This window comes from Caretta caretta, chromosome 2 (genome assembly GCF_965140235.1).
Source record: "Caretta caretta isolate rCarCar2 chromosome 2, rCarCar1.hap1, whole genome shotgun sequence".
In the NCBI taxonomy this organism is placed as follows: Eukaryota; Metazoa; Chordata; order Testudines; family Cheloniidae; genus Caretta; species Caretta caretta.
In genome coordinates, this window is record NC_134207.1 from 193,580,595 (window position 1) to 193,607,021 (window position 26,427).

Genomic DNA, 26,427 nt, shown 5'->3' on the forward strand with positions numbered 1-26,427 from the left:
CCCGAAGATAGTTTCACAATTCCACGCAAACCAGGACATTTTTCTTCCTGTGTTCTTTCCTACGCCCCATGTTAGCAACAGGGAACGAATGCTACACTCCCTGGGTGTCAGATGAGCATTAGCCTTCTACATTGAAAGAACAAAGCCATTTCGAAAATCAATGCAACTCTTCATTGCAATTGTGGAGTGTACGAAGGGGCTTCCAGTCTCGTTCCAAAGGACCCTTTCTTGGATCACGTCCTGTATCCGGGTGTGCTATGACTTGGCAAAGATACCTGCCCCCACGCTGACAGAACACTCCTCAAGGGCGCAGGCATCCTCAGTGGTTTTCTTGGCTCAAGTTCCTATCCAGGACATCTGCAGGGCGGCAACGATCCACGCCTTTACATCGCACTATGCCATTACACAGCAGGCCAGTGATGATGCAGCTTTTGATACAGCGGTGCTATAATCAGCGATCCCATAAACTCCGACCCCATCTCCTAGATAAAGCTTGGGAGTCACCTGCTTGGAATAGACATGAGCAAACACTCGAAGAAAAAACGGTTACCTACCTCTTGTAACTGTTGTTTGAGATGTGTTGCTCATATCCGTTTCAATACCCAGCCGCCTCCCCTCTGTCAGAGTATCTGGAAAGAAGGAACTGAAGAAGTGGCGGGTTGGCAGGGACCTATATATGCTGCCATGAAGGCGCGACTCAAGGGGGCTCACAGTGACCTGATGGGTACCGCTAGGGGAAAAACCCTCTGACTGTGCACGTGGCATGAACACACCTACTTGGAATGGACATGAACAACTGTTACAAAAGGTAGAAAACCGTTTTTTCTTTCCCTCTCACATATTGCCAGTAAAATATTTTGTAGGCCAAAGGATGTCCTCTTACGTTTCTGAGACCCCAGTGAAGACTGATGGTGTACAGGGTAACTAAAGGCCTCATTTAAAGCCTGATCCAATGCCCACTGAAGTCAATGGAAAAGACTGACTCCAAGTTAATGGAAAGACAAGACTCCTGTTAAATTCACCAAAGCCTTTGAAGATAACACGGATTGCACAAAGGTTAACTGAAGGGAAAATTTGGCTGTTAGAATGTTTTGATGATGATGATGATGTGTGAGAAAGGAAGAACACAACTTAACTGCCGGAGCACACAGTAAATTTTCAGGGCTGTTAAATAGATACAATTGTTAAAATTGCTTGCCATCAGAGAGGATTTGATAAGCATTGATGAAGCCATTGGGTCACTTTTTCGGAGTAGAACCAAAGTTTAACTGATGGAGTGTGGTGTATTTCTTCAGTCTAGCACTGACCATCTGTTCTTCTTCCATTTTTCAGCCAAATGTAGACAAGTTTTAAAATTATACTGTGTTATGAACAAGTTTCTGACAAGTGAAATTTATGCATATAACTGATAAATAGAGTAAATTTGGTAGACACGTTTTATTAGAGATTTCTAATACTGTATTACAGTTTTAAAGTATCTTTCAATTTTAAAGCTATGTGACACATGCTGCTATAAAACTTTTATAGATAATTTTAAATCCTACTTAAAAAGTCCACTTTACGATTTCAAATTTTGATCACAAAAACAAAATAAAGTATAACTTAGTTACACCACAGGAATTATATACTGGATCTCTACAGAAATGTTTCTGTCTAAATCCTAATATTTTTATCAAAATGGCAGTCTTGCCTCACAAGACTTTTTTGTTGTCGTCATTAATCTCTGGAGTTCACCCTGCAAATAATTCGTTTTGTGGATTTTTAACTCTCTGGTTGTAAAACTAATAAAATATTACTTTTTACCTTAATGTCTAATTGTAAAACAGTTTAGTTCAGTTTGTTGACATTTTGGATAATTAGCAATATTAAATGTATAATGTGCTCACCATTTCAATGTTGGATGGATAAATATATTCCATCCCTCTTTTACTCCCCACTCTCATCTCATGGCATATTTTGTTGAGGAAAAATAACAATTAGTAATTTCTCAATGTTCAAACTGAGTCAGTAGTTATGTTGGTGCTAATGGTCATGGGGAGTGCTAATATAGACAAGCGATCAGCATTTTAAACACCTTCTCATCTAGATCTGAGTAGTGTTCAATCACGTGGTGTGCTGATGGCTGCCTAGAGTCCTGTCTACGCTAACACTTCCATGGGTATTATTACTGGTCAGGGTGGATAAAAATTAATGTTTTTTTTTTTAATCAAAAAAATCTGATTTTTTATTTAAATCAGATTTTTTTGATAAAATGCTTTTGGAGGAGGAAAAAACCTATCTAAAGATAGTTTTAATTAAGATATGTTATAGCTCAAAGATATCTCATTATGGAAAAGGGATTATAAATTCTAACAATATATGACAATGTATTCATGTAATGTTTAAGAAAAATTTTGTAAATGAGTTCCAATAGTTCATGGATTAGGGACCCAATCTTATGGGGTTCCACAGGCTTCTGTACAGAGGATTTAGGTTAATCTTTCTACCTACCCAATGGGACTCAGTGCTCAGTCTAGAACAGGGGTCACAAACTCAAATGACCACGAGGGCCACATAAGGACTAGTGCAGCGGCTTGAGAGCCGCATCATTGACGCCCCTACCCCGCATCTTCCCACCCCTTCCCTGCCCCCATTCCAACACCTTCCCTGAAGTCCCCACCCCAACTCTGCCCCCTCCCTGCCCCCAGGGGGTGCAGGAGGGGTGTGGGATGTGGCAAGGGGTGGGCAGGGAGTTGGGGGGCGGGGTACAGGAGGGGTGCAGGCTCTGGCCCGGCGCCGCTTACCTAGCGCGGCAGCGGCGCACACCGGGGCCAGGGCAGGCTCACAGGGACATGGTTCTGGCCGCTTCAGGGAGCGGCGCAGGGCTCATGGCGCCACGGGGTAGGCAGAAGGACGGGGGGGCGCATCGGAGCTTGGCAGGCCACACGAAAGAACCCGGCAGGCCACGTATTTGAGACCCCTGGTCTAGAAGATACCATCAGAGTTGCTTAGTTTTGCAGTTCTCAAACAGTGGATTTGTCTCCAGAGGTAACATGCTTGTTAACACCAAAAATGTTTTTAAATAAATAAATAATATATAGAGGTGAGTAATAACAGACCTCAACTCTATTGTCCCTCTGCAAATTTGTGTACACAGAGTCAATCCCTTACCTCTCTCAAACTTACCTCAAACTTTTTGAAACTTTGCCCATCTTTGCAAACTTTGCAAAGTTTCAAAAAGTTCAATGAATAGAAGAAGATTGTTGGGGGCGGAATAGATCTGGACAAGGAGAAGAAGTCTGGAGATAAATGTGAGAAGCGAGGGACATATGCTTGTTTTGTTAAAATATGTTTGCTGTTGAAGAAAAAAATCCAGAATACTTAACGTTTGTTGTTTTACTTAAATAAAACAATTTAAATGTCTGTCTGATGATGTTCTCCTCCTAATACAGCATGGCAAGAAAATCCTCCAAATATCAGTGATTAACCTGTTGAACTGGAGATAGTTCACCTCCCAGTGACTTCATAAATATCTGCTTCAGTTACCTTTGGTAAATGAAATAACCAAACAATCATTCATTTTCAGATATAGCTGTAAAACTAACCTGAAAAGTTTTCAAAATAAATCACTGTTTAAAAATGTATAGTGTGTACCTTCTAAAAAATGAAACCTACATCTATCTCTGAGTTGTGAAGAGTATGTATTAAGGTTATAACAACGAACAAGAATGCACTTTTATGTAGAAAACCATGAATAAATAGAGTCTTCCTGACTAGCGATTTAAATCAGATCCACCCTGTTACTGGTGGAGCTTAATAAGTATTTACAATGATGGGAAATTTTAAAGAGAAAATGGCTACTATAGACACAGACTTAGAATAAAGATTTTAAAAAATCAGTCTCAGTGGTGTTGGATTACTCTAAAAGCTTTCTGTGGTTTTAAGTAACTCTTAGATCTCTTTAAAATATAAAATGATTATTCTGATTTGTGCTACATCTGTTACCTTAAAAAGCGAGGCTGTTTTTGTGCAAAGTTTATTTTGGGGTTTTCCTTCCAAGTAATTTTTGTAAACATTGCTTTGTTATACAATATTACTAAAACTATTACTCATCTAATGATTTTAAATTTAAATTTTCAATTTTTTTCAAAAGTTATTGTGTAATAAAAATAGAATTTGTTATCCAGTCAAATTGTAGGAAAGCAAGTAAAACTTTGCACCAGTAAAACTTTTTTAAAACAATGAATGTTTAATAGCCTTCCAAGGGGGCAGAAAACCTAACTGGCTTCAAGACTGAGCTTGATAAGTTTATGGAGGGGATGGGATGGTGAGATCTCCTACAATGAATGGCAAGTTGCCTATTAGTGACTGCCAATAGCAAAAATCCCCAACGGCCAGAGACAGGACACTAGATGGGGAGGGTTCCAAGTTACTACAGAGAATTATTTCCCAGGTGTCTGGCTGGTGGGTCTTACCCACATGCTCAGGGTCTAATTGATCGCCATATTGGGGTCAGGAAGGAATTTTCCCCCAGGTCAGATTGGCAGAAACCTGGGGTGGAGGTTGCCTGCCTCTTCAGTATGGGGCATAGGTCACTTACAGGTTTAAACTGGTGTAAATGGTGAATTCTCTGTAACCTGAAGTCTTTTTAAACAATTAAAAAAAAGCACATTTAGGATTTAGAAGCTTTAAATGTTTTATTTCTAAAAGTATTTTATATATATGCAGTAGCTTCGGAAAGGCCTCTTAAACTTTCAAGGGCCATGAAAAACCACATTAAACCCATTATTTTAGATCTTCTGGTAGATTATAGTGTCTAGGAAACGCCTTTAGTAACCTTAAAAGTTCAATTTTGTTGCAAGTTTGCTACGACAACACTGAGGGGAATGTGAGATTTTGCTCAAGCTGCTTCAAAACTAAATGTTTCCACTTCACCTCAGCATTTGTCTGTAAGTGGGAGAGGCCATTTTCGGAACACAAACTCATATTCAATTAATGTTATTGCTTAAATATGTGTAACAGAGGAAAACTTATTTAGCCTTTGGATGCTTTTCTAAATATATCCAAAGCTAATTATTGAATTTGCCATATTTGGTTGCCCCATTTCTAATAAGTCAAAAACCATGTTTCAAGATGTCAAAAATATTAATTTCTATTTTCAGGAACTTTCAGGAACTTTCTGTGTGAGGCACTCTAAGTTGTGTCAGCTATGTGTCCAATTCTAGAAAATCATTGGTGTGTGATGTGTTCCATTTTTCTTTGTTTCCCTTAGGGCCCTGGAAACTAACAAATACAATCATATCACTGCTACTTACTTCTTACTAGCTGAGAGGATTCTGAGAGAGAAACAGGAGAAAGAAATTCAAACCAGATCTGCAAGCCCTAGCAACATCAAAGCTCAGTTCAGGTGAGCATTTAGACACTTCAGTGCTTTAGTCAATTTAATCAGAATGTTTTGAAATTCCAAGATAACGTTAAAAACAGAAAAATATTATTTCATTGCTTGTTCCCCCAAAACGTTTGGAAGTGCAGCTGAAATATAAACAAGCTTTAGAATAGATTTTTATATCTGCCATGGGGAGGTCATGTTCAAAGTGTCATACCTGTATTATGTCTGATAGAGAAATTATTTGGTATGATTTCCTTCTGTTGGTTTAAATTCCACTTTGTAAAAACTATTCTGATGGTGTAATTCCCTAATTGCACTCCGGTGCTGATGGGGATCTATCATAAAGGAAAAGCTGAACTGAAGTTTACATAAGGATTTAGTTGTCAGGTCGTGTTCTGGGTTTCAGTAAATCTAGGTTAATTCAAATACTTCTCAGGACGAAGCCCTTAAAAAGGACATACGTTTTGAGATTTTTTTTAACAAGTTAGATTATTTATTGATTAAGGAAACATGTTGAAATGGCTGTCTTCACTCTACTTGATTTATTTCTTAGCTAAACTGATTTTTAGGAATAAAAATGTTTTCAACATAAGTAAGTTTCGTTTATCTGTCAGTGTCTCTCAAAGACTGTTCCGTGGATGGGTACTGGTCCCTGGAATTTCCCTGACACAGTTTAGGAAGGCAGCAAGCCAGTCCCTGGTATCGAAAAGGTTGAGAAACACTGATCTGTATAATCCTATTAAAAATTACTCCTGGGAAGATTCTGCTGGACTGCTCACCAGCAATCCCCTCCCCCCACCCATGCAGATTTCCTTCTTTTCCCTACAGAAAATGGCAGGGGGGCAAGGGGAAGCCGTGCAAGGGTGGAGGCATGACCGAGTGCAGTTTTTTTGGCAAGGCATGGGGGAGCACACGGGGTTATGTGCCACTGCCCCCTCCCCCGTTTCTGCAAATGCAGAGCTGCCCAGCTTGGAGGCTGTGTCTTGGGCTCCGCTGACTCTACAGCTGAACACAGCCTCCTAGGTCCCTAGTGCCAGTTGGGCTCTCCTTCGGTGTGCTGGGAGCCTTCCTATTTTCTGTGGAACAGTGAGTGCCGGCGGTGGGGCTTGGGGGGGAAATGAGGGAGGTGAGAGGGGAAGGAAGAGGGGTGGAATAGGGCAGGGGGAGGGGAATGTGGCAGTGAGGGGAGGGGGATGGAGAAGAAAAGGGGATAGGGGAATCGAAGGGGGAAGCGGGAGCCCAGCATACGGCATCTCCTCGACAGCAGCTGGGGCTCCCTTGTTAAGCAGGCCCATCGAACCCTCACCCTGACAAGCCCTACACCTGGACCCCTCGGACAAGCTCCCCACACCCAGACCCTCCACCCCACTGAGCCCTAACCAGCTGCACCTGGACCCCCACCCCATCAAGCCCCACTACTTCAGCACCTGGACCCCCCACTGAGCCCAACTACCATCACCTGGATCCCCTGCGGAGTCCCATTGCCCAAGGAACCCCCCAATGAGCCCCTGTGCATCCAGATCTCCCACTGAGCTGCCAGCACCCAGATTGCCACACACAGACACCTTCACTGCACACCAGGATCCCTCCACACTTGCATCCTGCTGGCTGAGCCTGCCCAGCCACGCCTGGTGCACCTGGCACAGAGGGACAGGGCCCTGGGATGTTTCTGGGGCAGGCCCAGCCCTTGTACTGTGTCAGGGTCAGGTGCAGCCTCACTGCTGAGTCCCTGCACCAGGGGAGGTGAGGGCTTCAGGCTGATCTCCCACCTCAATGTAGCCAGTGGCCTGTGCTCCCCACTGCCATGCTGGAGTCACATTTATTTATTGACCAATAAAATTTTAAAAATTTTGCAGAATTTTAAAAAATTGTACACTTAATTTTTTTGGCGCAGAATTCCCTCAGGAGTAAAAGATGTAATAACTGTCAGCAATGCTCCTGAAATCTGTGATTGCTCCATCTCATGTGGAAAAGATAGGAGAAATCTGCTGCTGCTTTTGTGTATGTAGTTGGTATTGGTGTGTTCACCCAGCCTTTAATTCTTTTGCATTTTTAGATTTAGGTTCAAATTTATGCTGAAGAAAGAAACGGAGAGGATTTTAGTGAGAACATGCTAAATTGAAAGTTTCTGCTATATTTAAAATATTCATGGGGGAAGAGGTACCCTCTCCCCCTAAACTCTGAGTTTTGTTTGGTGGCGTTAATGTGTTGATTGAGATGTAGGCAGCAAGCCTGCTGCTGTTAGGGGTTCCCTGAGCAAGGATCTGTTGACACTGAGAATCATCTTTGAGTTATTGCTCTGTCTTGATTATCATTTTAGGAAAGATTATGGAGGTTGTGCTGAGGTAGTTCCATCAATATTTGTATTTCTGAAATCTTTGATTCCCTCCCTTCCAGTGGCTGTGTCTTTAGGCCTGGGTATAGTACAGAGTGGTCGTCGCTAACTTCCTTTCAGTGATGGATAAAAATCAGGTGCCTGTGCTGATTCTTTTTTATCTCTTGCCTGCCTTCAGAATGGTTAACCCAGGTCTGGACTCCAGGGGGTGGAAATAAAGATACTCCTGAGAGGCTCCATCCTTGGAATCCAAGGATGGTATCGGGCAATTGCTCTTCTGTTCCAAGGGTTATCTCAAGCAGGATTCCATTTTGTCATCCTTACCATTCAACATATATAGGGAGTCATTAGGAAGAATAATGGGGAAATGTGGGTTGTGACATCTTTCCATTTTATACCCCCACTTCATTGAAGCCAGCTGGGGCAGCTGAGGGCTAATTAACTGAGACTCAACCCAGACAAGGCTGAAATTGCTGTAGACTGGGGGATACATTTGTAGAACTAGTTAACACTAGTTCAGCTCCCTTGACTGGAGGAGTTTGCCTGCTGTTTCTGATCTAGGTTTACAGCTTTGGTGGCTTTACACACTGTATGCAGCTTCTTCCAAAGGCCATTTGAAAACTTCAGTTCACTTACTGAGCTCACTTAGTGGTCTTTGCTGCAGGAAACGTATTTGTACTGCATGGTCTGCACTGGCTGACAGTTTATTTGCTGGGTGCAATTAAGTGTTCATTTTTTAGCTATAAACCCCTAAATCATTTTGATCTTGCTGTTGAAGAGATTATTTCTCTTCTATTGTAGTACCATGGCCTTTCATTCTGACACTCCCAGGATACCCTGTTCTTATTTTACATGAAATAAGATGAAAGAATCTGTGCATTTTCAAAATAAATCCAAATAGAATACTCAAATTTTTCAGTGTTTACTGTTAGAACAGTCAAAAAAACTAAGCACCATAAACTGAAAACCCTGAATATGCCTTTGAAATGACAGATGTTTTTAAAAGATTGTTTTATAGCACTGACTTTCAGACCTCCCAGCAGTCCTGGTTTTTGCAGGGCTGTCCTGCAAAACCCCTGTTCCAGTTGAAGCGGCTCTTGTCCTCTGGGGCTGGTGGGGTTTGGTTCCCTGCTCCAGGTGTTACAACCTGGCCGTGGCACATGAGGTTGCAGTATCACTCACTCAGATTTGCCCTGGCCATATTCCTTTCTCCCCCCGCTCCTCTATCAGTGGGGCCAGGCCAACCACCAGAGAGAGGAATTGAGCCCAGCCAGCCCCATGGAACAGGACAGCTGTGGGGCGAGAGCAGGATAGACTTGCAGTTCAACCCTCCTCCCCCTTCTGTGGCTGCACTCAATTCCCCATCCATTAGAGGCAGGACCCATCATGCTTTTCCGACCTGAAATGTGGGGAGGTATGCAGTGCTGGAATTCTGAGTTGAAATATTAATGTGGACCAAAAAAATATTTCATTATACCTGGTAGTGTCTGCTTAGGAGATGTCAAGAACTGAAGTAAGTAAGTTATTTTATATCAAGACTGAGGTGAGCTGGTAGAAATGAATGGAGTAGTTTGTTTAATGCCTGCCCTGCAAATATTCCTTTGCTCCATGTGACAAGCAGAGCTACGTACTTTTATGGATAGTTGGCTCTTACAGCTCCAAGTAGTTTTGAGAGCGTTATTTGTTGTGTAGATATTGTCCTTGATCCAAAAGATCTACCAAAATAAAGGCCTTGTAGGGAAAAGACGGACTGCTGCATAACTTTGATTTTGCAGTTAAGACATATTTGGAAACTTATTTTTAACTGACTCACAGGTTGGAGCTTTTCTGTCATCTCAAACCTATTGGAAATCACAGAAAATAAGAAAATTGTTGTAGAAATTATACAGTCGCTATTTCCCTGTTGTAATTAATGAGAATAAAATGTTCCCTAGTCATGATGATGATACTATCAAGATCCCATTGTTCTTTTTATCTTTATCACTGACAACACACAATGTCTCAAAACTCCTATTTCATTGACACCACAGTCCATTCTTAAATCACTGTCTCTTTTTGCAAATGTTTTAGATACTCATTTTCTAAGCTAAGTATTATGTGTCTCTAGTTTATTTCTTAAGGTCTATTTTGTGAACTAGTGATGTTTGTAGAATAGCATTTTAAAATACCAAGCATACAACATATCAGGACTCTAGCTTGTTCTTACTTGCTAACAGAATGAATGGCATGTTACTGGCTAGAGGGAGACCTTGATAACACATGCTAATATTACAAATATAGAGGGCCAGATCCCCAGCCAGCTCCAATAGTCCTCTGTTACGGGAAACTTCCCAAATATCATGAAGCGAACATAAGGGTTGGGAGGAGGTAGGCTGCAGCATGCTCCCTAGTGTGCTATTACAACCTGGCACAACTTAGAGGGGCTTTGTGACTGCCGTACCAGGGCTCACATTCAACTGTTACAATGTAATGGCCCTTTCATACTTCCACCTTGTTCTTGAAAATACCATTGATGTGTAGTGACATTTTCCTACATTTGCAGAGCCTGAAACCACACCTCTGAGAGGTCTGAACTATCCCATTCATCTTACTGGGTGCTAACTTAGTTGCCAGTCATACTTTAAATGTCCAAGTCACCAAAGCACATCAGAAAGGAGAAGAGTCTATTGTGAACATTTCCACAGGGGCACCCCCAGTGAGTGGCTTTGGAAGATATCACCACTTTTTCTGTCCTCAAATCAAGGAGGAGTCTAGTAGAGCTCATTGGAGCATCTGTGCCCTTCCTAAGGGGTAGCCAAGCTCACGAAGGCCCAGTGGGACACTCGAGCCTCCCAGAGGGGAAGCCGAGCCCAGCATAGCCCATGGATGCATCTAGACCCCACTAAGTGGAGCTGAGCGCAGAGAGCATACATACATGATCATAGTGTGAAAATCTGCCTAATCAACTGTGAGCAGTGTCTGATGTAGGTGGAGCACAGAAGAATACCACTACCTCCCCCACCTCCCAGTTTGTGTCAGAAAGCCATGTTTGTAACCCATCCTCGGGTGAACCAAGCACTGCTCTGATGTACTGAGAATCATACTGGGTCAGACCAGTGGTCCATCTAGCCTGTCTTTCACCAGTGGCTGGTGCCAAATGCTTCAGAGGGATTGAATAGAACAGTGTACTTTATTGAGTGATCCACTCCTGGTCATGCAGTCCCGGTTTCTAGCAGTCAAGAGTTTAGGGACACCCAGTGCATGTGGTTCCATCCCTGACCATCTTGGCTAATTGCCATTGATGGACCTAGCCTCCCTGAATTTATCTAATTCTCTTTTGAACCCGGTTATACTTTTGGCCTTCACAACACCCCCTGGCAATGAATTCCACAGGTTGACTGAAGAAATACTTCCTTATCTTTATTTTAAATCTTCTGCTTATTAATTTCTTTGGGTTACTCCTGGTTCTTGTGTTGTGTGAAGGGGTAAATAACACTTTCTTATTCACTTTCTCCACACCATTGGTGATTTTATAGACCTCTATTATATCTCCCCTCAGTTTTCTCTTTTCCAAGCTGAAAAATCCCCAATCTTTTTAATTTCTCCTCATGTGGAAACTGTTCCATGCCCCTAATCATTTTTGTTGCCCTTCTTTGTACTTTTTCCAGTTCTGATATATCTTTTTTGAGATGAGATGACTAGAACGTCATGTATATTAAAGGTGTGGGTATACAATAGATTTATAGAATGGCATTATGATATTTTCTGTCGTCTTATCTTTCCCTTTCCTACTGGTTCCTAATATTCTGTTAGCTTTTTGAATTGCCACTGCACACTGAAAACTAAGTATGACGACTCCAAGATCTTTCTTAAGTGGTAACGGCTAATTAAGACCCCATCATTTTGTATGTATAGTTGGGATTGTTTTTTCTAATGTGCATTACTTTGCCCTTATCAACACTGAATTTCATCTGTCATCTCATTGCCTAGTCTCCCAGTTTGGTGAAATCACTTGGTAACTCTTCGCAGTCTGCTTTGGACCTAACTATTTGAGTAATTTAGTATAGTCTGCAAACTTTGACACCTCACTGTTTACCCCTTTTTCTATATCATTTATGAGTATGCTGAATAGCACAAGTCCCAGTACAGATCCTTGGGGATGATTGGGAGTGGGGGACTGCTATTTACCTCTCTCCACTGTGAAAACTGATCCTTTATTCCTACCCTTTGTCTTCTGTCTTTTAGTCTGTTAATGATCCATGAGAGGACCTTCCCTTTTATCCCATGACTCCTTACGTTGCTTGAGAGCCTTTGGCGAGGGACCTTGTCAAACGCTTTCTGAAAGTCCAAGTTTATTATGTCCACTGGATCACCCTTGTCCATGTGCTTGCTGAACCCCTCAAAGAATTCTCATAGATTGGTGAGGCATGATTTCCTTTTACAAAAACCTTGTTGACTCTTCCCTGACATGTTGTGTTTATTTATGTTTGTTAATTCTGTTCTCAACAGTTTCAGCCAATTTGTCTGGTACTGAAGTTAGGATTAATTGCCTGAAATTGCCAGGCTCACCTCTGGCGTCTTTTTTTAAATATCAATGTCACATTAGCTATGCACCAGTCATCTGGTACAGAGGCTGATTTAAGCAGTGGGTTACATTCCACAGTTAGTAGTTCTGCAGTTTCGTATTTGAGTTCCTACAGAACTCTTTGATGAATACCATCTGGACCTGGTGACTTATTACTGTTTCATTGATCAGTTTGTTCCAAAACCTCCTTTATTGATATCACAATCTGAGACATTTCCGCAGCTTTGTCACCTAAAATGAATGGCTCAGGTGTGGGAATCTCTCTCAGATCCTTTTCAGTGAGTACCGATGCAGAGAATTCATTTAGCTTTTCCGCAATGGCCTTGTCTTCCTTCAGTGCTCCTTTACCAGCTTGATCGTTCAGTGGCCCCACTGATTGTTTGGAAGGCTTCCTGTTTCTGATGTACTTAAAAAAACCTGCTGTTAGTTTTTGTGTCGTCTTATAGTTGCACTTCAAATTCTTTTTTGGCCAGCCTAATTATACTTTTACACTTGACTTGCCAGAATTTATGCTCCTTTGTATTTTCCTCAGTAGGATTTGACTTCCAATTTTTACAAGATGCCTTTTTGTCTTAACCACCTCTTTTACTCTTGTTTAGCATAGTGGCATTTTTTGATGGTCTTAGTGTTTTTTGTTTCTTTAATTGGGGTATGCATTTAGTTTGAACCTCTTTTTAAAGTTTCTGTGCAGTTTGCAGGTATTTTACTCTTGTGACTGTTCTATGGTACTGCTCTATTAAATTAAGATTTTTACTATATTTGACACTTTGTTCTCTTTCAGATATAGTGACACTCCCCCACCAGCGTAACCTACTCTCATTCCTATATATTTTATACCCTGGTATTACCGTGTCTCATTGATTATCTTTGCTCCACCAAGTTTCTGTGATGTCAATTATATCAATATCCTAATTTAATACCACACACTGAAGTTCACCCATCTTAATATTTATCTGCCTTCATGGGACATAATTGAATGGGACTCTTTTTTGTTGTTGACTGTTTCTATTCAGTTCCTACCTGTACTTTGTCAACTTCTATCCTCTCTTCTTTACTGTGATTTGGAGTAACCCCTTTAATAAGTACTCCTCTAATGGATGTGTCTGCCTTGACCGTGTGCTCCTCTGCACCTGTTGGCTTCCCCCAACCTTTAGTTGAAAAACTCTTCTGCAACCTTTTAAAGTGTCATTTCTTTCATAGCTGCTTTGATTTGAGGTTTGTGCTGAATACACAGTCATATTACATTCAAAGTTCCACTCAATTACAGATAAAATGTCTTTGGAAAATATCATGTTTTTTTGTTGCCTGGACTCATATGACTTGTTGGTTGAATATTGAAATGACTAGGAGAAATTGATTTAGTCAGTGGCAGTACATCAACCGTGTTACAGTTTAAATTCTAAAGTAAAAAATTTCTATCAGCTGTATTCGTGTACTTTAAGTAAAGGCAATTTTGTAAAAGCAAACTTAGACCATATGTTCAGAAAAAAAGACACTGACATCTGAAAATGTCATTTTTTTCTGAATTAATGGTTTAAAATATGTGAATGAGAAGATGAAAACTAGCAATATGTCTGAGCAAATACAAAGCCATTGAATTGATGGCTTTTATATTGTTGATTGAAGACTGGAAAGAATAAAAAAGCTCCAGATTAACCTTGTCTACAATACCGTCATTCTTAGATTGTGTTTGAAAAGCTCCAGGAACAGGACCCTCCCTGCCAAGTGCATACTGATTCTAGACCTCCCACAAACATTTGATTTAGTGTTTTCTGTGACGTTTGAAGAAAGTTTTTTTCAATTTGTTTTCTGAGAGCTGTCATGGATTTTGCAGATCTCTAAATTGGCAACAACCAATTTAAATTATATTTATCATTTTTCTTAAGTTTTCTTTAAAATGACTATTTATAAATTGTACTGGCTTGCCAAGTAGGATAATTGCTGTGGCCTTTATGATCTCTGTATACTGTGACGATTTTATATTGTGTATTCTTAAGCTATCAGTCAAATCTAATTTTACTCTTTTTTCCCTTCACAATCTCTTACGTAGGCAATCATGGCCAACAAAAATCGATGTACCCCAGGACCTGGAGGATGACCTTACAGCTTCTCCTCTCTCCCATGCAACTGTTCCTCAGTCTCCAGCTCGCACTGCTGAAAATGTTCTTAATGGTCACAGAAGTAAGGCACTTGGCGATTCAGCAAAGAAAGAGGATATCCCTGAATTAGCTGGGCCAGCACTTTCAGTGGTTCCTTCAGTGAGCTTAAAACCCACCACTAGTGGCCGGAAGTGCTTGTTTAGAGTAGAAGAAGACGAAGAGGAAGATGAAGAAGATAAGAAACCCATTTCTCTTTCAACTCAAGTTGTTTTGCGCCGCAAGCCTTCAGTTACAAATCGTCTCACTTCCAGGAAGAGTGCACCAGTCCTCAATCAAATATTTGAGGAAGGGGAGTCAGATGATGAGTTTGACATGGATGAGAACTTGCCCCCGAAGCTCAGCAGGTTAAAAATGAATATTGCTTCACCGAGCACAGTGCATAAGCGCTACCACAGAAGGAAAAGCCAGGGTCGGGGGTCTAGTTGCAGTAGCTCAGAAACTAGTGATGATGACTCAGAAAGTAGGAGACGGCTAGATAAAGATAGTGGGTTTACATACTCCTGGCATAGACGGGATAGTAGCGAAGGGCCACCTGGGAACCAAGGAGACGGTGGTGGACAGAGCAAACCAAGCAATGGAAATGGAGGCGTAGACAAAACAAGCCCTAGTGATAACACCAAAAGTGGGGGAAGTCCCTCCACAGGCTCCAGTGGTAGCACTAATAACACTTCAGGTTCTACTCGTAAATGTGCTGGATCTGGAAACTCAATGCAGTTATCGTCTAGAAGTGCAGGGGACCTGGTTGAAAGCCTAAAATTGATGAGCCTTTGCTTAGGTTCGCAGATTCATGGCAGCACTAAATACATTATTGATCCTCAAAACAATCTGTCCTTTTCCAGTGTAAAAGTGCAAGAGAAATCAATGTGGAAAATGTGCATAAGTTCTACTGGGAGTGCAAATCCAGCCTCATCTTTGGGCAGCATAAAATTCTTTTCTGACCAAATGTCAGACACAGCAAATGCGTTGGAACGGATAAAGAGTAAGAACTTGAAAAATAATGTGCTACAACTACCTCTCTGTGAAAAGACTATATCTGTGAATATTCAGCGGAACCCCAAGGAGGGACTGCTGTGTACCTCCAGTCAAACTAGTTGTTGTCAGGTCATTTGACAGTGACCTGACTTAATAGCTCAATCTACTTGACAACACCATTCTTCCTGTTCAGAGCTGTGAACACCTTATTTCAATGAACCCCTTTTTTTGTCTTAATATTTTAAAGTGGGCTTTATGAGCAGTTATTTATTACATTTAAATTTTGTGTTTGCTTGATGGTATGACAATGCATGGTCTTTGTGCATGCTGCTAGCCAATACATCTTTCTTTCCCAACATAATAGACTATTTTATTGTGTAATTTTTACACATATAATTTTACTATGGAAGATCTGGATTAAATTAAAATGTATATCTGGATCCTAGTGTAAATGTAGCACTTGGAAGTTTCATATTCTGCACTTAAACTAGAGAGAGAGAGAGAGAGAGAAGCTTTTGTTTGCTTGTGAAATGTTAATTCTTGTTCTGACCTTCTGTGATATCTAAAATATGTGATATGTGGCATACTTCTGTGTGTCTGAAACAGAACCAAAGCAATAATGTTTTGATGCTGAAAACTCCTCAGGGAGCTTTCAGATGTTCCAAGGCTTGTACAAAGCAAAGATGCACTGAAAATTAGTGATCTTAAACTATGATTTTAAACCCACACCTATTTGTCTTAAGCTATATGGTTAAAGTTGTGGCTCAAAATCAAACTGAAAAGATCTTGTTTTCCTATAGGCAAGATTTTTTTAAAAAGCAACTAGATTTGTAAGGCAGCTTTTTCCCATAGAAATGTGTTAATATTACAAGCAGACAATCTTCTTTTTTAATATAACAAAGGTAAATTATAAAATCTACTTCTGAGTTTTTACATTCTAACTGAAAATAAATAGTTTGTATACATTACTTCCGTTAGTAGTAGTCTATCATGACAATTACCTTAAATATTTTAGCACTTCTTATTCTGAGTGTGACCCTTAGATCTCAAAATGCAATAAAGAATGGAAAATGTTTAAATAATTGGATGCAAATTTAAATTAATCAGTATTATTGTCCGATAAAAATTTTCCTCATCATTAGACTTTTTGGCTCTTGTCAGGAATTAATATGTTGTGTTGTCTCCTGTATTTATTCTGTTTTGTTAATTTCCCTCAGTACTCTCATTTTCTATTAAAATCAAGTCCAATATTTACAAAAACTAAAAATTGGGCACATAAGAAAATACCCTTCCACGTTCTTTAAAGCTATTAGCTTTTCCATTTTGTGTCCCCATTGCCATTAAAATAATGGCAAATTCGTGTGTTAGAATATTTCTGTACAAAAGGTTACTTTTGACCAGATGAACTAACTTTTTTGTGGAATTTTATTATCTAGAATAAAATATATTGCAGATTCCTAATTTTGGGAAGGGCAAGAATGTTTTATTTTTTCATGCTGTGCACTGGGTCTTCAAAGCAATGCTAGTAAAAATTGGTGGTATTATGTAGCAGCACCCCAGCCAGACATTGAATGGTCTGCGAGGAGTTTACACTGTTTAGCATATTGTAACATTTTTACACAATGGTCAAATACAATGCATTTCATGGACACCGTAGAGCGAGTAGAGCACCAAAGAACTGCATTACATTTGGTCATAATCTCTGTAGTTCACACTGGCTTTTCTTAATTAGTATGATACATTTTATTAGGACAATCTATATTGCACCGAGTACTTTTACTGGCTAGCCTAGCTAGGGATTATACATTCTGCTCCCTAAACAAAACAAGTGATAAACATTTTACTTTATGGAACTTTTCAGTTTTAAGCTACAGTTGCAGTTCAGTCAGTGTGATATTTATAAACTGAAAGCTACAAGAAGAGATGTGTGGGTGAAGCCATAGAACACATTTGCTTGATATTTTTGAGCAGGGATCTTATAAAGGGCCAGAAATAAGATGTGTGGTTCACAGACAGTGAGCATAACATCTATATTAAAAGTAAGAGAAAAGTTTATAAAGGGCATTGGCAATAAACTATTGCAGCTTTTTTTTCCAAGTATTGTAAATACTTTCCTGATATTATGTACAGCCTTGGAATGGCACCTTTTAACTAACCCCAGGTGTATTTTGTTTCCAATGTTTTTATATACAGATGTATATATGGTGCTCACTTTAGAACAGCAGTGTTGACCATTTATGCTGCATAGCTGTATTATAGCCTTATTAGTTGTGTATGGTTGGTTGAACTTCTGGGTGTACAAAAGTTAGTCTGAGTGTTATCCTTTTATCCATTTGTTCATAGGTGAATGATTGTGCATGTGTTGTATGTTATATTATGTTGTCATGTAAAAGGAAGGGAGAGAATAACCACTACATTAAAATAATATTGGACCAAACTATTTAGAGCGAGTAAACAGTTTCTTGTACCCCTTAACCTGTCTTTAAAAGTTGCATATAGTTATGGTAGCATATAAATTAAATATTGTGGAAAAACAATTAGTCTTGTATTTTTCTCCGTGTGTATATATAAATGTACCTTTAGAAACTTTATCTGTATTTAAGATGTGACAATCTTGACACAGAATTTTAAGTGTAGCAGTAAAAATAAAATAGAACAGAATTAAATAACTTCTCACCAAGAAAGAATGTGTGTGTTAAGAGGGTACAGAAATATCAGCTGATCTTGTCGGTTGCTTCCAGCAATGTTTGGCTTTCTTCATTGTGTAAACATTCACGGTGTGTGTCAGAAATGGAAAATCCAGTTAATAAAAATGACATCTTGATTGGTGCATAAACTTTGTTTTCCATGTCAACTTTATACAATTTGCTAAATCAGACTATTCATTCTACACTATGGGGTGAAATAAAATCTCTTCTGCTCTAGTATCACTTTTCAGAACATATGAAACGGTGGTGGTGGTGGTGTCTGGTTCAAACAGACGGGGAAGTCTTTGCAACATGAGGCTAGATTCACGGAAGTGCCTAAAGTAGTAGTTTGGCACTGCTGACATTTACAAAACCATCACTCAGCTGTCCCCTATCCCTCTAGGTGCCTAAATTTTCACTGGTTGGGTATGCGCAATGTCATCTAGCTGCTCAGCAGTGAAGCTCATACTTATGCCCTAACAGGATTGTCAATCTAAGCAGGGTCTGTCCCAGTAGATGTGCTCAGTGCATGCTTAACCTGCACAAGAGACAGCAGGCTCCAAGCAGACTGGGAATTTTTGGGTCTGGCTGGTGGCTAGGGTACTTGGGATGAGGGAAACCCAAGTTTGAAGCCCTGATTTATAGCATGAACTTGAACCTCACACTTCCCATAGCCGAAGTGCCCTAACCACCGGACTACCAATCTCTCTCTTTTTCTGGCCCAATAAATATTTATTTTTACAAAGTGGAACAGCTTCGGAAGAGACTGAGATGCAGAGTAGCTAATAGCCAGCTGGTTGGGGCACTCCTGGGATGTGGGAGACCTGGGTTCAAGTCCCTGCTTCAAATCAGACAGAGCAGGGATTTAAAAGCAGGTCTTCCATGTTGCAGGAGACTACCCTAACCACTGGGCTATAAAGGGGATAGGCTTTCCTTCTCTACTCCCTCCACCCCCTGTGCAGCTAAGCTGTTTCAGGTGCCTAATTCCAGCTGAGGGTTCATGTCAGAATTCTGAGCAAAGGAGAAGGCATCTCCCTCCAATTTGGAGTTAGGCTCTGCCCCTTGGCATTTTTTACTGGCTAGTTTAGGTGTTCACAAGCTGAGGGGAGAGCTGCCGATCTTCTGTATCTCTCCCCACACAATGCATGGTGAGTCTGGGTGCTTATCTTGGACCTGTGAATTCCAGTGGGTACCAGGGCACTTGAGTTACACATTGCACTTGTGTATCCTTAATATGGAACACCAGCGTTAAGGCTACAGAAGAGGTTAGTTGAAAGTCCCATGTTTTCACTTTAAGTGTCCACCCACACAGCTGCATTTGTTTAGTTACACTGGTGCAATTTTGGTGTCTAGACAAGAGCACAACTATTTTTTGTGCTTAAAATGTCTATGGCCGGCAACAATGGAAATGTTTCAGAGTCACAGCCGTGTTAGTCTGTATCTGCAAAAAGAACGGGAGGACTTGTGGCACCTTAGAGACTAACCAATTTATTTGAGCATGAGCTTTCGTGGACTACAGCCCACTTCATCGGATGCATAGAATGGAACATATAGTAAGAAGATATATATACAGAGAACACGAAAAGGTAGAATTAGCCATACCAACTGTAAGAGGCTAATTAATTAAGATGAGCTATTATCAACAGGAGAAAAAAACTTTTGTAGTGATAATCAAGATGGCTCATTTTGACAATTGACAAAGTATGAGGATACTTAACATGGGGAAATAGATTCCATATGTGTAATGACCCAGCCACTCCTAGTCTCTATTCACACCCAAGTTAATAGTATCTAGTTTGCATATTAATTCAAGCTCAGCAGTTTCTCATTGGAGTCTGTTTTTGAAGCTTTTCGGTTGCAAAATTGCCACCTTTAAGTCTGTTCCTGAGTGACCAGAGAGATTGCAGTGTTCTCCTACCGGTTTTTGAATGTTATGATTCCTGATGTCAGATTTGTGTCCATTTATTCTTTTGCATAGAGACTGTCTGGTTTGGCCAATGTATGTGGCAGAGGGGCATTGCTGGCACATTATAGCATCACATTAGTAGATGTGCAGATGAATGAGCCCCTGATGGTGTGGCTGATGTGGTTGAGTCCTATGATGGTAACGAATACTTCTGAATGATGAGGGAACATAAGAATGGCCCTACTGAGTCAGACGAAAGGTCCATCCAGCCCAATATCTTGTCTTCCAACAGTGGCCAGAGCCAGGTGCCCCAGAGGAAATGAACAGGTAATCATCAAGTGATCTATCCCCTGTCACTCATTCCCAGCTTCTGGCAAACAGAGAACACTTCAACCTCTCTGGCCACTCAGTAACAGACTTAAAGGTGACAATTTTGCAACAGAAAAGCTTCAAAAACACACTCCAATGAGAAACTGCTGAGCTTGAATTAATATGCAAACTAGACACCATTAACTTGGGTTTGAATAGAGACTGGGAGTGGCTGGGTCATTACACATATGGAATCTATTTCCCCATGTTAAGTATCCTCATGCCTTCTTGTCAACTGTCTAAATGGGCCATCTTGATTATCACTATAAAAGTTTTTTTTCTCCTGCTGATAATAGCTCATCTTAATTAATTAGCCTCTTACAGTTGGTATGGCTACTTCCACCTTTTCATGTTCTCTCTCTGTGTATGCGTGTGTAAAATTTTACTAATGTTCCATTCTATGCATCCGATGAAGTGGCCTGTAGCCCACAAAAGCTTATGCTCAAATAAATTTGTTAGTCTCTATGTTGCCACAAGTATGTCTAACAATTGAAAGGTAACGTTAGCTGTTTGCTCCTGGAGGGTTTCTCTTAGAATCATAGAATATAAGGGTTGGAAGGGACCCCAGAAGGTCATCTAGTCCAACCCCCTGCTCGAAGCAGGACCAAATCCCAGTTAAATCATCCCAGCCAGGGCTTTGTCAAGCCTGACCTTAAAAACCTCTAAGGAAGGAGATTCTACCACCTCCCTAGGTAACGCATTCCAGTGTTTCACCACCCTCTTAGTGAAAAAGTTTTTCCTAATATCCAATCTAAACCTCCCCCACTGCAACTTGAGACCATTACTCCTCGTTCTGTCATCTGATACCATTGAGAACAGTCTAGAGCCATCCTCTTTGGAACCCCCTTTCAGGTAGTTGAAAGCAGCTATCAAATCCCCCCTCATTCTTCTCTTCTGCAGGCTAAACAATCCCAGCTCCCTCAGCCTCTCCTCATAACTCATGTGTTCCAGACCCCTAATCATTTTTGTTGCCCTTCGCTGGACTCTCTCCAATTTATCCACATCCTTCTTGTAGTGTGGGGCCCAAAACTGGACACAGTACTCCAGATGAGGCCTCACCAATGTCGAATAGAGGGGAACGATCACGTCCCTCGATCTGCTCGCTATGCCCCTACTTATACATCCCAAAATGCCATTGGCCTTCTTGGCAACAAGGGCACACTGTTGACTCATATCCAGCTTCTCGTCCATTGTCACCCCTAGGTCCTTTTCCGCAGAACTGCTCCCTAGCCATTCGGTCCCTAGTCTGTAGCTGTGCATTGGGTTCTTCCGTCCTAAGTGCAGGACCCTGCACTTATCCTTATTGAACCTCATCAGATTTCTTTTGGCCCAATCTTCCAATTTGTCTAGGTCCTTCTGTATCCTATCCCTCCCCTCCAGCGTATCTACCACTCCTCCCAGTTTAGTATCAGCCTCTTCAGTATGAGCCTCTTCAGCCTCAATGTGTCACCTCACTCTTAAACATCTGAACTTTAAGAATGTAGCATATAAATGTTGGTCTCAGATTAAGCCATTTCATTCTTCTTCTTCCTCCAGTGAACTTGGAGAACAATTGATCACTATGCACTGTCCTCTTTGTAACAGCCTGTAATGTATTTGAAGATTGTATCAGCATCTCTTGCCAGTCTTCTTTTCTCAAGACTAAACATATCCAGGATTTTTTTTTTTTTGGAGGGGGGGGGGGAACCTTTCATTATAGCTCAAATTTTCTAAAGCTTTTATCATTTTTGTTTTTCTCCTTTGGTCACCTTTGTGTGTGTCTGCATCTTTAAGGTGTGGCATCCCAAACTGGACACAATACTCCAGCTAAGGCCTCACCACTACCAAATTACTGCCAATATCTTACCTACAACACGCCTGTTAATATATCTTAGACTATTTTGCCTAGTTGCCAACTGCACATTGTTGGCCCAACTTCAATTTGTGATCCACTATAATCCTCAGCTCCTCTTCAGCAGTACTACCATCTAGCCTGTTAGTCTCCATTTTGTATTTGTGCATTTGATTTTTCCTTCCTAAGTGTAGTTCGTTTCACTTGTCTTTACTGATTTCATCTAACTGATTTCAGACCAATTCTCCTATTTGTCAAGGTCATTTTGAATTCTAATTCTGTCCTCTCCAAAGTGCTTGCACAATCCCTCCCACCTTGGTGTCATTCACAGATTTTATACTCCATTATCCAAGTCATTAATGAAAATGTTGAGTAGTACTGGACCTAGGACAGAAACCTGCAGGACCCCACCAGATATGCCCTCCCCATTTGACAGAAAATTACTGTGTTTTTTCAACTAGTTGTGCACCCATCTTATAGGAATTTCATCCAGACTACATTTCCCTAGTTTTCTTATGAGAATGTAATCCCCAAAAAATAACTAATGGTTCCAAGATTGTTTCAGCTAGTTCCTTAAGTACCCTAGGATGAATTTAATCATGTCCTGCCAACTTGAATACTTCTAACTTGTTTAAATACTCTTTATATACTGGTTTTAAGCTTATGTTCCTTCCCCTTATTGTTAATATTATGTTAAGCATCTGATCACACTTACCCATTTGAGCCATGTCTACGCTTACAAGCTTACAGTGGCACAGCTGTACTGATAGAACTATGCTGCTGTTCTCCCCCTGAAATCATAAAATCAGCTCAATGAGCGGCAAACGGCATCTCCCCCTGACATAGCACTCTGCTTACGAGTGCTTATGCCACCAAAGCTTATGTCTGTCAGGGGTGTGGTTTTTTCCCCCCACATCCCTGAGCGACAAAAGGTTTGCTGACATAAGTGATAGTGTAGATATGGCTTTAAATGAAGCCTGAAGCAAAACAGTCATTAAACAGCTATACTGCATTGATGTCTTCCATTATTAGCTCTCCCTCCCTACTAAGTAGTGGACCTACACTTTCCTTAGTCTTTCTCTTGCTCCAGGTATTTATGGCATCTTTTCTTATGTTTATGTCCCTTGCTAAATGTAACTAATTTTGTGCCTTAGCCTTTTTGATTTTGTCCTTATGTGCTTGTCCTATTCTTTGGTATTCATCCTTAACAATCTGTTCATGTTTCCACTTTTTGTAGAATTCCTTTTTGATTTTCAAATAGTTAAAGAGTTCCTGGTGCAGCCATTTTGACGTCTTACTGTACTTCCTATCTTTCCTTCGCATTGAGATAGTTTGCACTTGTACCTTACTGCCAGCACTCCTTTTTCCCTTATATATTCTTCCCATGGGATCCTACCTACCAGTCCTCTGAGTTGCTTAAATCTCCTTTTTAAAGACCATTGTCCTTATTCTGCTGCTCTCCTTCCTTTCCTTAGAGTCATGAAATCTATCATTTCATGATCACTTTCATCCAAACTTCCTTGAACCTTCACATTTGCAACCAGTTCCTCCCTGTTAGTCAGAATCAAGACTGGCTGTCCCCCTGGTTACTTCCTCCTGCTTGCACACTTAGAATTACCTGAGAGGAAGCAGTTAGTAAGAGCAGAACAGAACTCTGAAATAATGCTAGAAAAAATTAAAATGTATCTATAAATAAATACAGATTCTAACTAAGATGGAGAAAAGAGGGACCAAATGTGATTCCAAAAAGTGGAAGGAATCAGCCAATTTTTCCACCCTTCAAGGGATTTTAAATACTGTATAGCATTTCACTGTAAAATTAGCCCATCAGTACTGTCAATCCTAATGACCAATTTCAAGATATGTAGGCAATTATCTATGTATAAATCCGTAATTTAGATTGACAGAACTGTGTCTCAATTTGTATGTCTGAAGCCTAAATCTTGGATTTACTTTTCTAATTTAAGTTTAACAAGAGGCTGAGGCCTGTAACTGTTCCTATATTCAGTCACACATCTTTTCTTTAGTAGCCTGAAGTATGAGTCTCTTCCCATTAACTGTTTTCTGTTAAAGCTTCAGTTATGAGAAAGTTTCAAATTTAGAGCACGTATTAAATATGTGCTTTATTTCATCACTGATTTAATCTTTTACCTAATGTGCACTATACTTTGATTTCCACTGTTAACCTAACAGTAAAAAGCTCCTGGCATCCTTCTAACAAGGTAAATCTTTGTAAAAGTTTAATTGATTCAATATACTACTGGCACCTCTTCACAGTGCATGTAATCCCCAAAGCTGGGTCCCAACCTGCAGTGTGTAGTGTCCCTGACGTGGGAGATTGACTCTTCAGGAACAGCTGATTGAGAACACAGTAAACAAGCACTGAACCATGAGGATGATTGAAAAACTTAAATATTCAAGATCAAATACCCTGTTGGCTTGCATGCATTGTTGTGATTTACCAACTCATTTATTTACCGGACATCTGCTTTAGGTTAAAAATGGCTGTTTCAAGTGTATTTGTGATCCTTATTAAATGACAGCAAGTCACATTTATTCCTACTGTATCATCACACTGAATTACACTAGGGAGGAATTTGGCCTAATAACTCTTCACGTGTGCAGCACAGAATGAAACTCTGACTTTGTTCACATTAGAAATCAATCTGTTTATAGCGTTTCAAGCAGGAAGGATATAAATATGTAGCTTGTTTTTTAAAAAGTGATTTCCAATTTTGAATAGAGCCTCAAGCATAAATTGACTCTCTCATAGGTGTGTCAGTGAGCTTCTGAAATGAACAGTCAGAAGTAAATCAAGGAAATGCTTGTTTTCTGCATTCAGACTCTGCTACGTTCACCTCTGTTTGTTTATTTGCATACATTTTACCAATATTTTCCTCTCTGGTTTGGGGAATCAATTCCCAACTAAGGAACAGATATATTCACTTGTTTAAAAAAGCATCTTTCCACTACCATCTAATCAATATGGTTATATTACAATGTATCAACTCAGATTTATTTTTCTTTAACGCTATGAACTATGCTTTTGTAAATTAAGTAGTGTGGGATTTAGTCATTGTATTGATAAGCTTTCGGGATAACCTAGCTCATGGCTCAAAAGCTGACACTTCTGGCATCTCAGCATGGTGCTAAGGGAACACTGTGCTGGCAGAGCAGACATCTTGCTGAAGAGATGTAACAGAGGTCCTGATCATTTGTCTTATGACACTGGTTTAACACCATTTTCATGACTAAATCCCTAGGGAGGCATCTACATTGGGCCATCTTAAGTGTTCCTCGTAGTTGCATCTAAATCAGTTTTTTCCTCAGATAACCCCCAACCGCACACACACCCCAATTTTGTCAGAGTGCTAGCACAGAGTATCTACCACATTCTCATCCGTGTGTCGGGGTGGGTGCCTAAGGTGTTTGGGCATCATTCGGGAGAAATTATATAAACGTGAGGTGATTATGTAGATTTTGTCCCACATCAGAAGTTTTGCAAACATTAACAGAAAGGGCCCATACCAAGTTGCTTTTTCATAAAAATAGAAATGCCTCTTGCCCCGAGAGCAGTTTGCTACATGTGAATATTTTTTTAAAATGAAATACACCTCCCCTGCCCCCAATCTCAGTTCTACACAGGGTAGGGATTTTTCATGGTACAATGCTATCTCTACTGCACAGCTTCTGCAGAGTACTGATGATGTTCTTTATGTCCTGGGGAGGGTGGGATTTCCCTGTGGCTCACAGAACAGCTGTATGTTTGGAGGAAGTTGGTCAAAGATGGTATTATCACATCATTATTCCAACCAAATATTTGGAACTGGACCTACTGGCATAACTTTGTGATTATTTGGCTGCTGCTACATTTTTCAATTCTTTTTTATTTAAAGAGCCAACACACACAGCACTTTAGCAAAATGATCCTGTAAACAGTACCTTAACTAAATTAAATTAAATTAAAACAAAACAAAAAACCAAGTAGTCTAGGAGGGACCAAATCCCCACAGTGTCTGTCCTCAGGCTCCTACAAGAAACTTCTCATGTGTTACCTTTAGCTCCTTAAGCTGTATTCTTTTCCATGAGCACTAGACATCATTCAGACAGAATCCCTGTAACATCTTATGGGAGGGGGGTCCCTTAGTTCAGGCCCTGTTTGTCAGGATTCCCCACTGCAGTAGGTTCCATCTTCCCTGGAAGGGTCTTCATGAAATTCCTGACGTTTAAGACTCT

The 26,427-nt window shown here is 40.4% G+C and overlaps 1 protein-coding gene across 6 annotated transcripts in view; it reads left to right on the forward strand.

The window, feature by feature from the left end:
* The window catches only part of SNRK (SNF related kinase), a 76,524-nt gene extending 58,290 nt beyond the window's left edge, over window positions 1-18,234 (forward strand). For all 6 annotated transcript variants that reach the window (XM_048838686.2, XM_048838687.2, XM_048838688.2 and 3 more), the window contains 2 exons: window positions 5,252-5,386; window positions 14,318-18,234. In XM_048838686.2, coding sequence (XP_048694643.1) covers window positions 5,252-5,386; window positions 14,318-15,536 — 1,354 coding nt within the window. In that variant the 3' untranslated portion in view covers window positions 15,537-18,234. The remainder of the gene's footprint in view (window positions 1-5,251; window positions 5,387-14,317) is intronic.
* The last annotated feature ends 8,193 nt before the right edge of the window (window positions 18,235-26,427 follow it).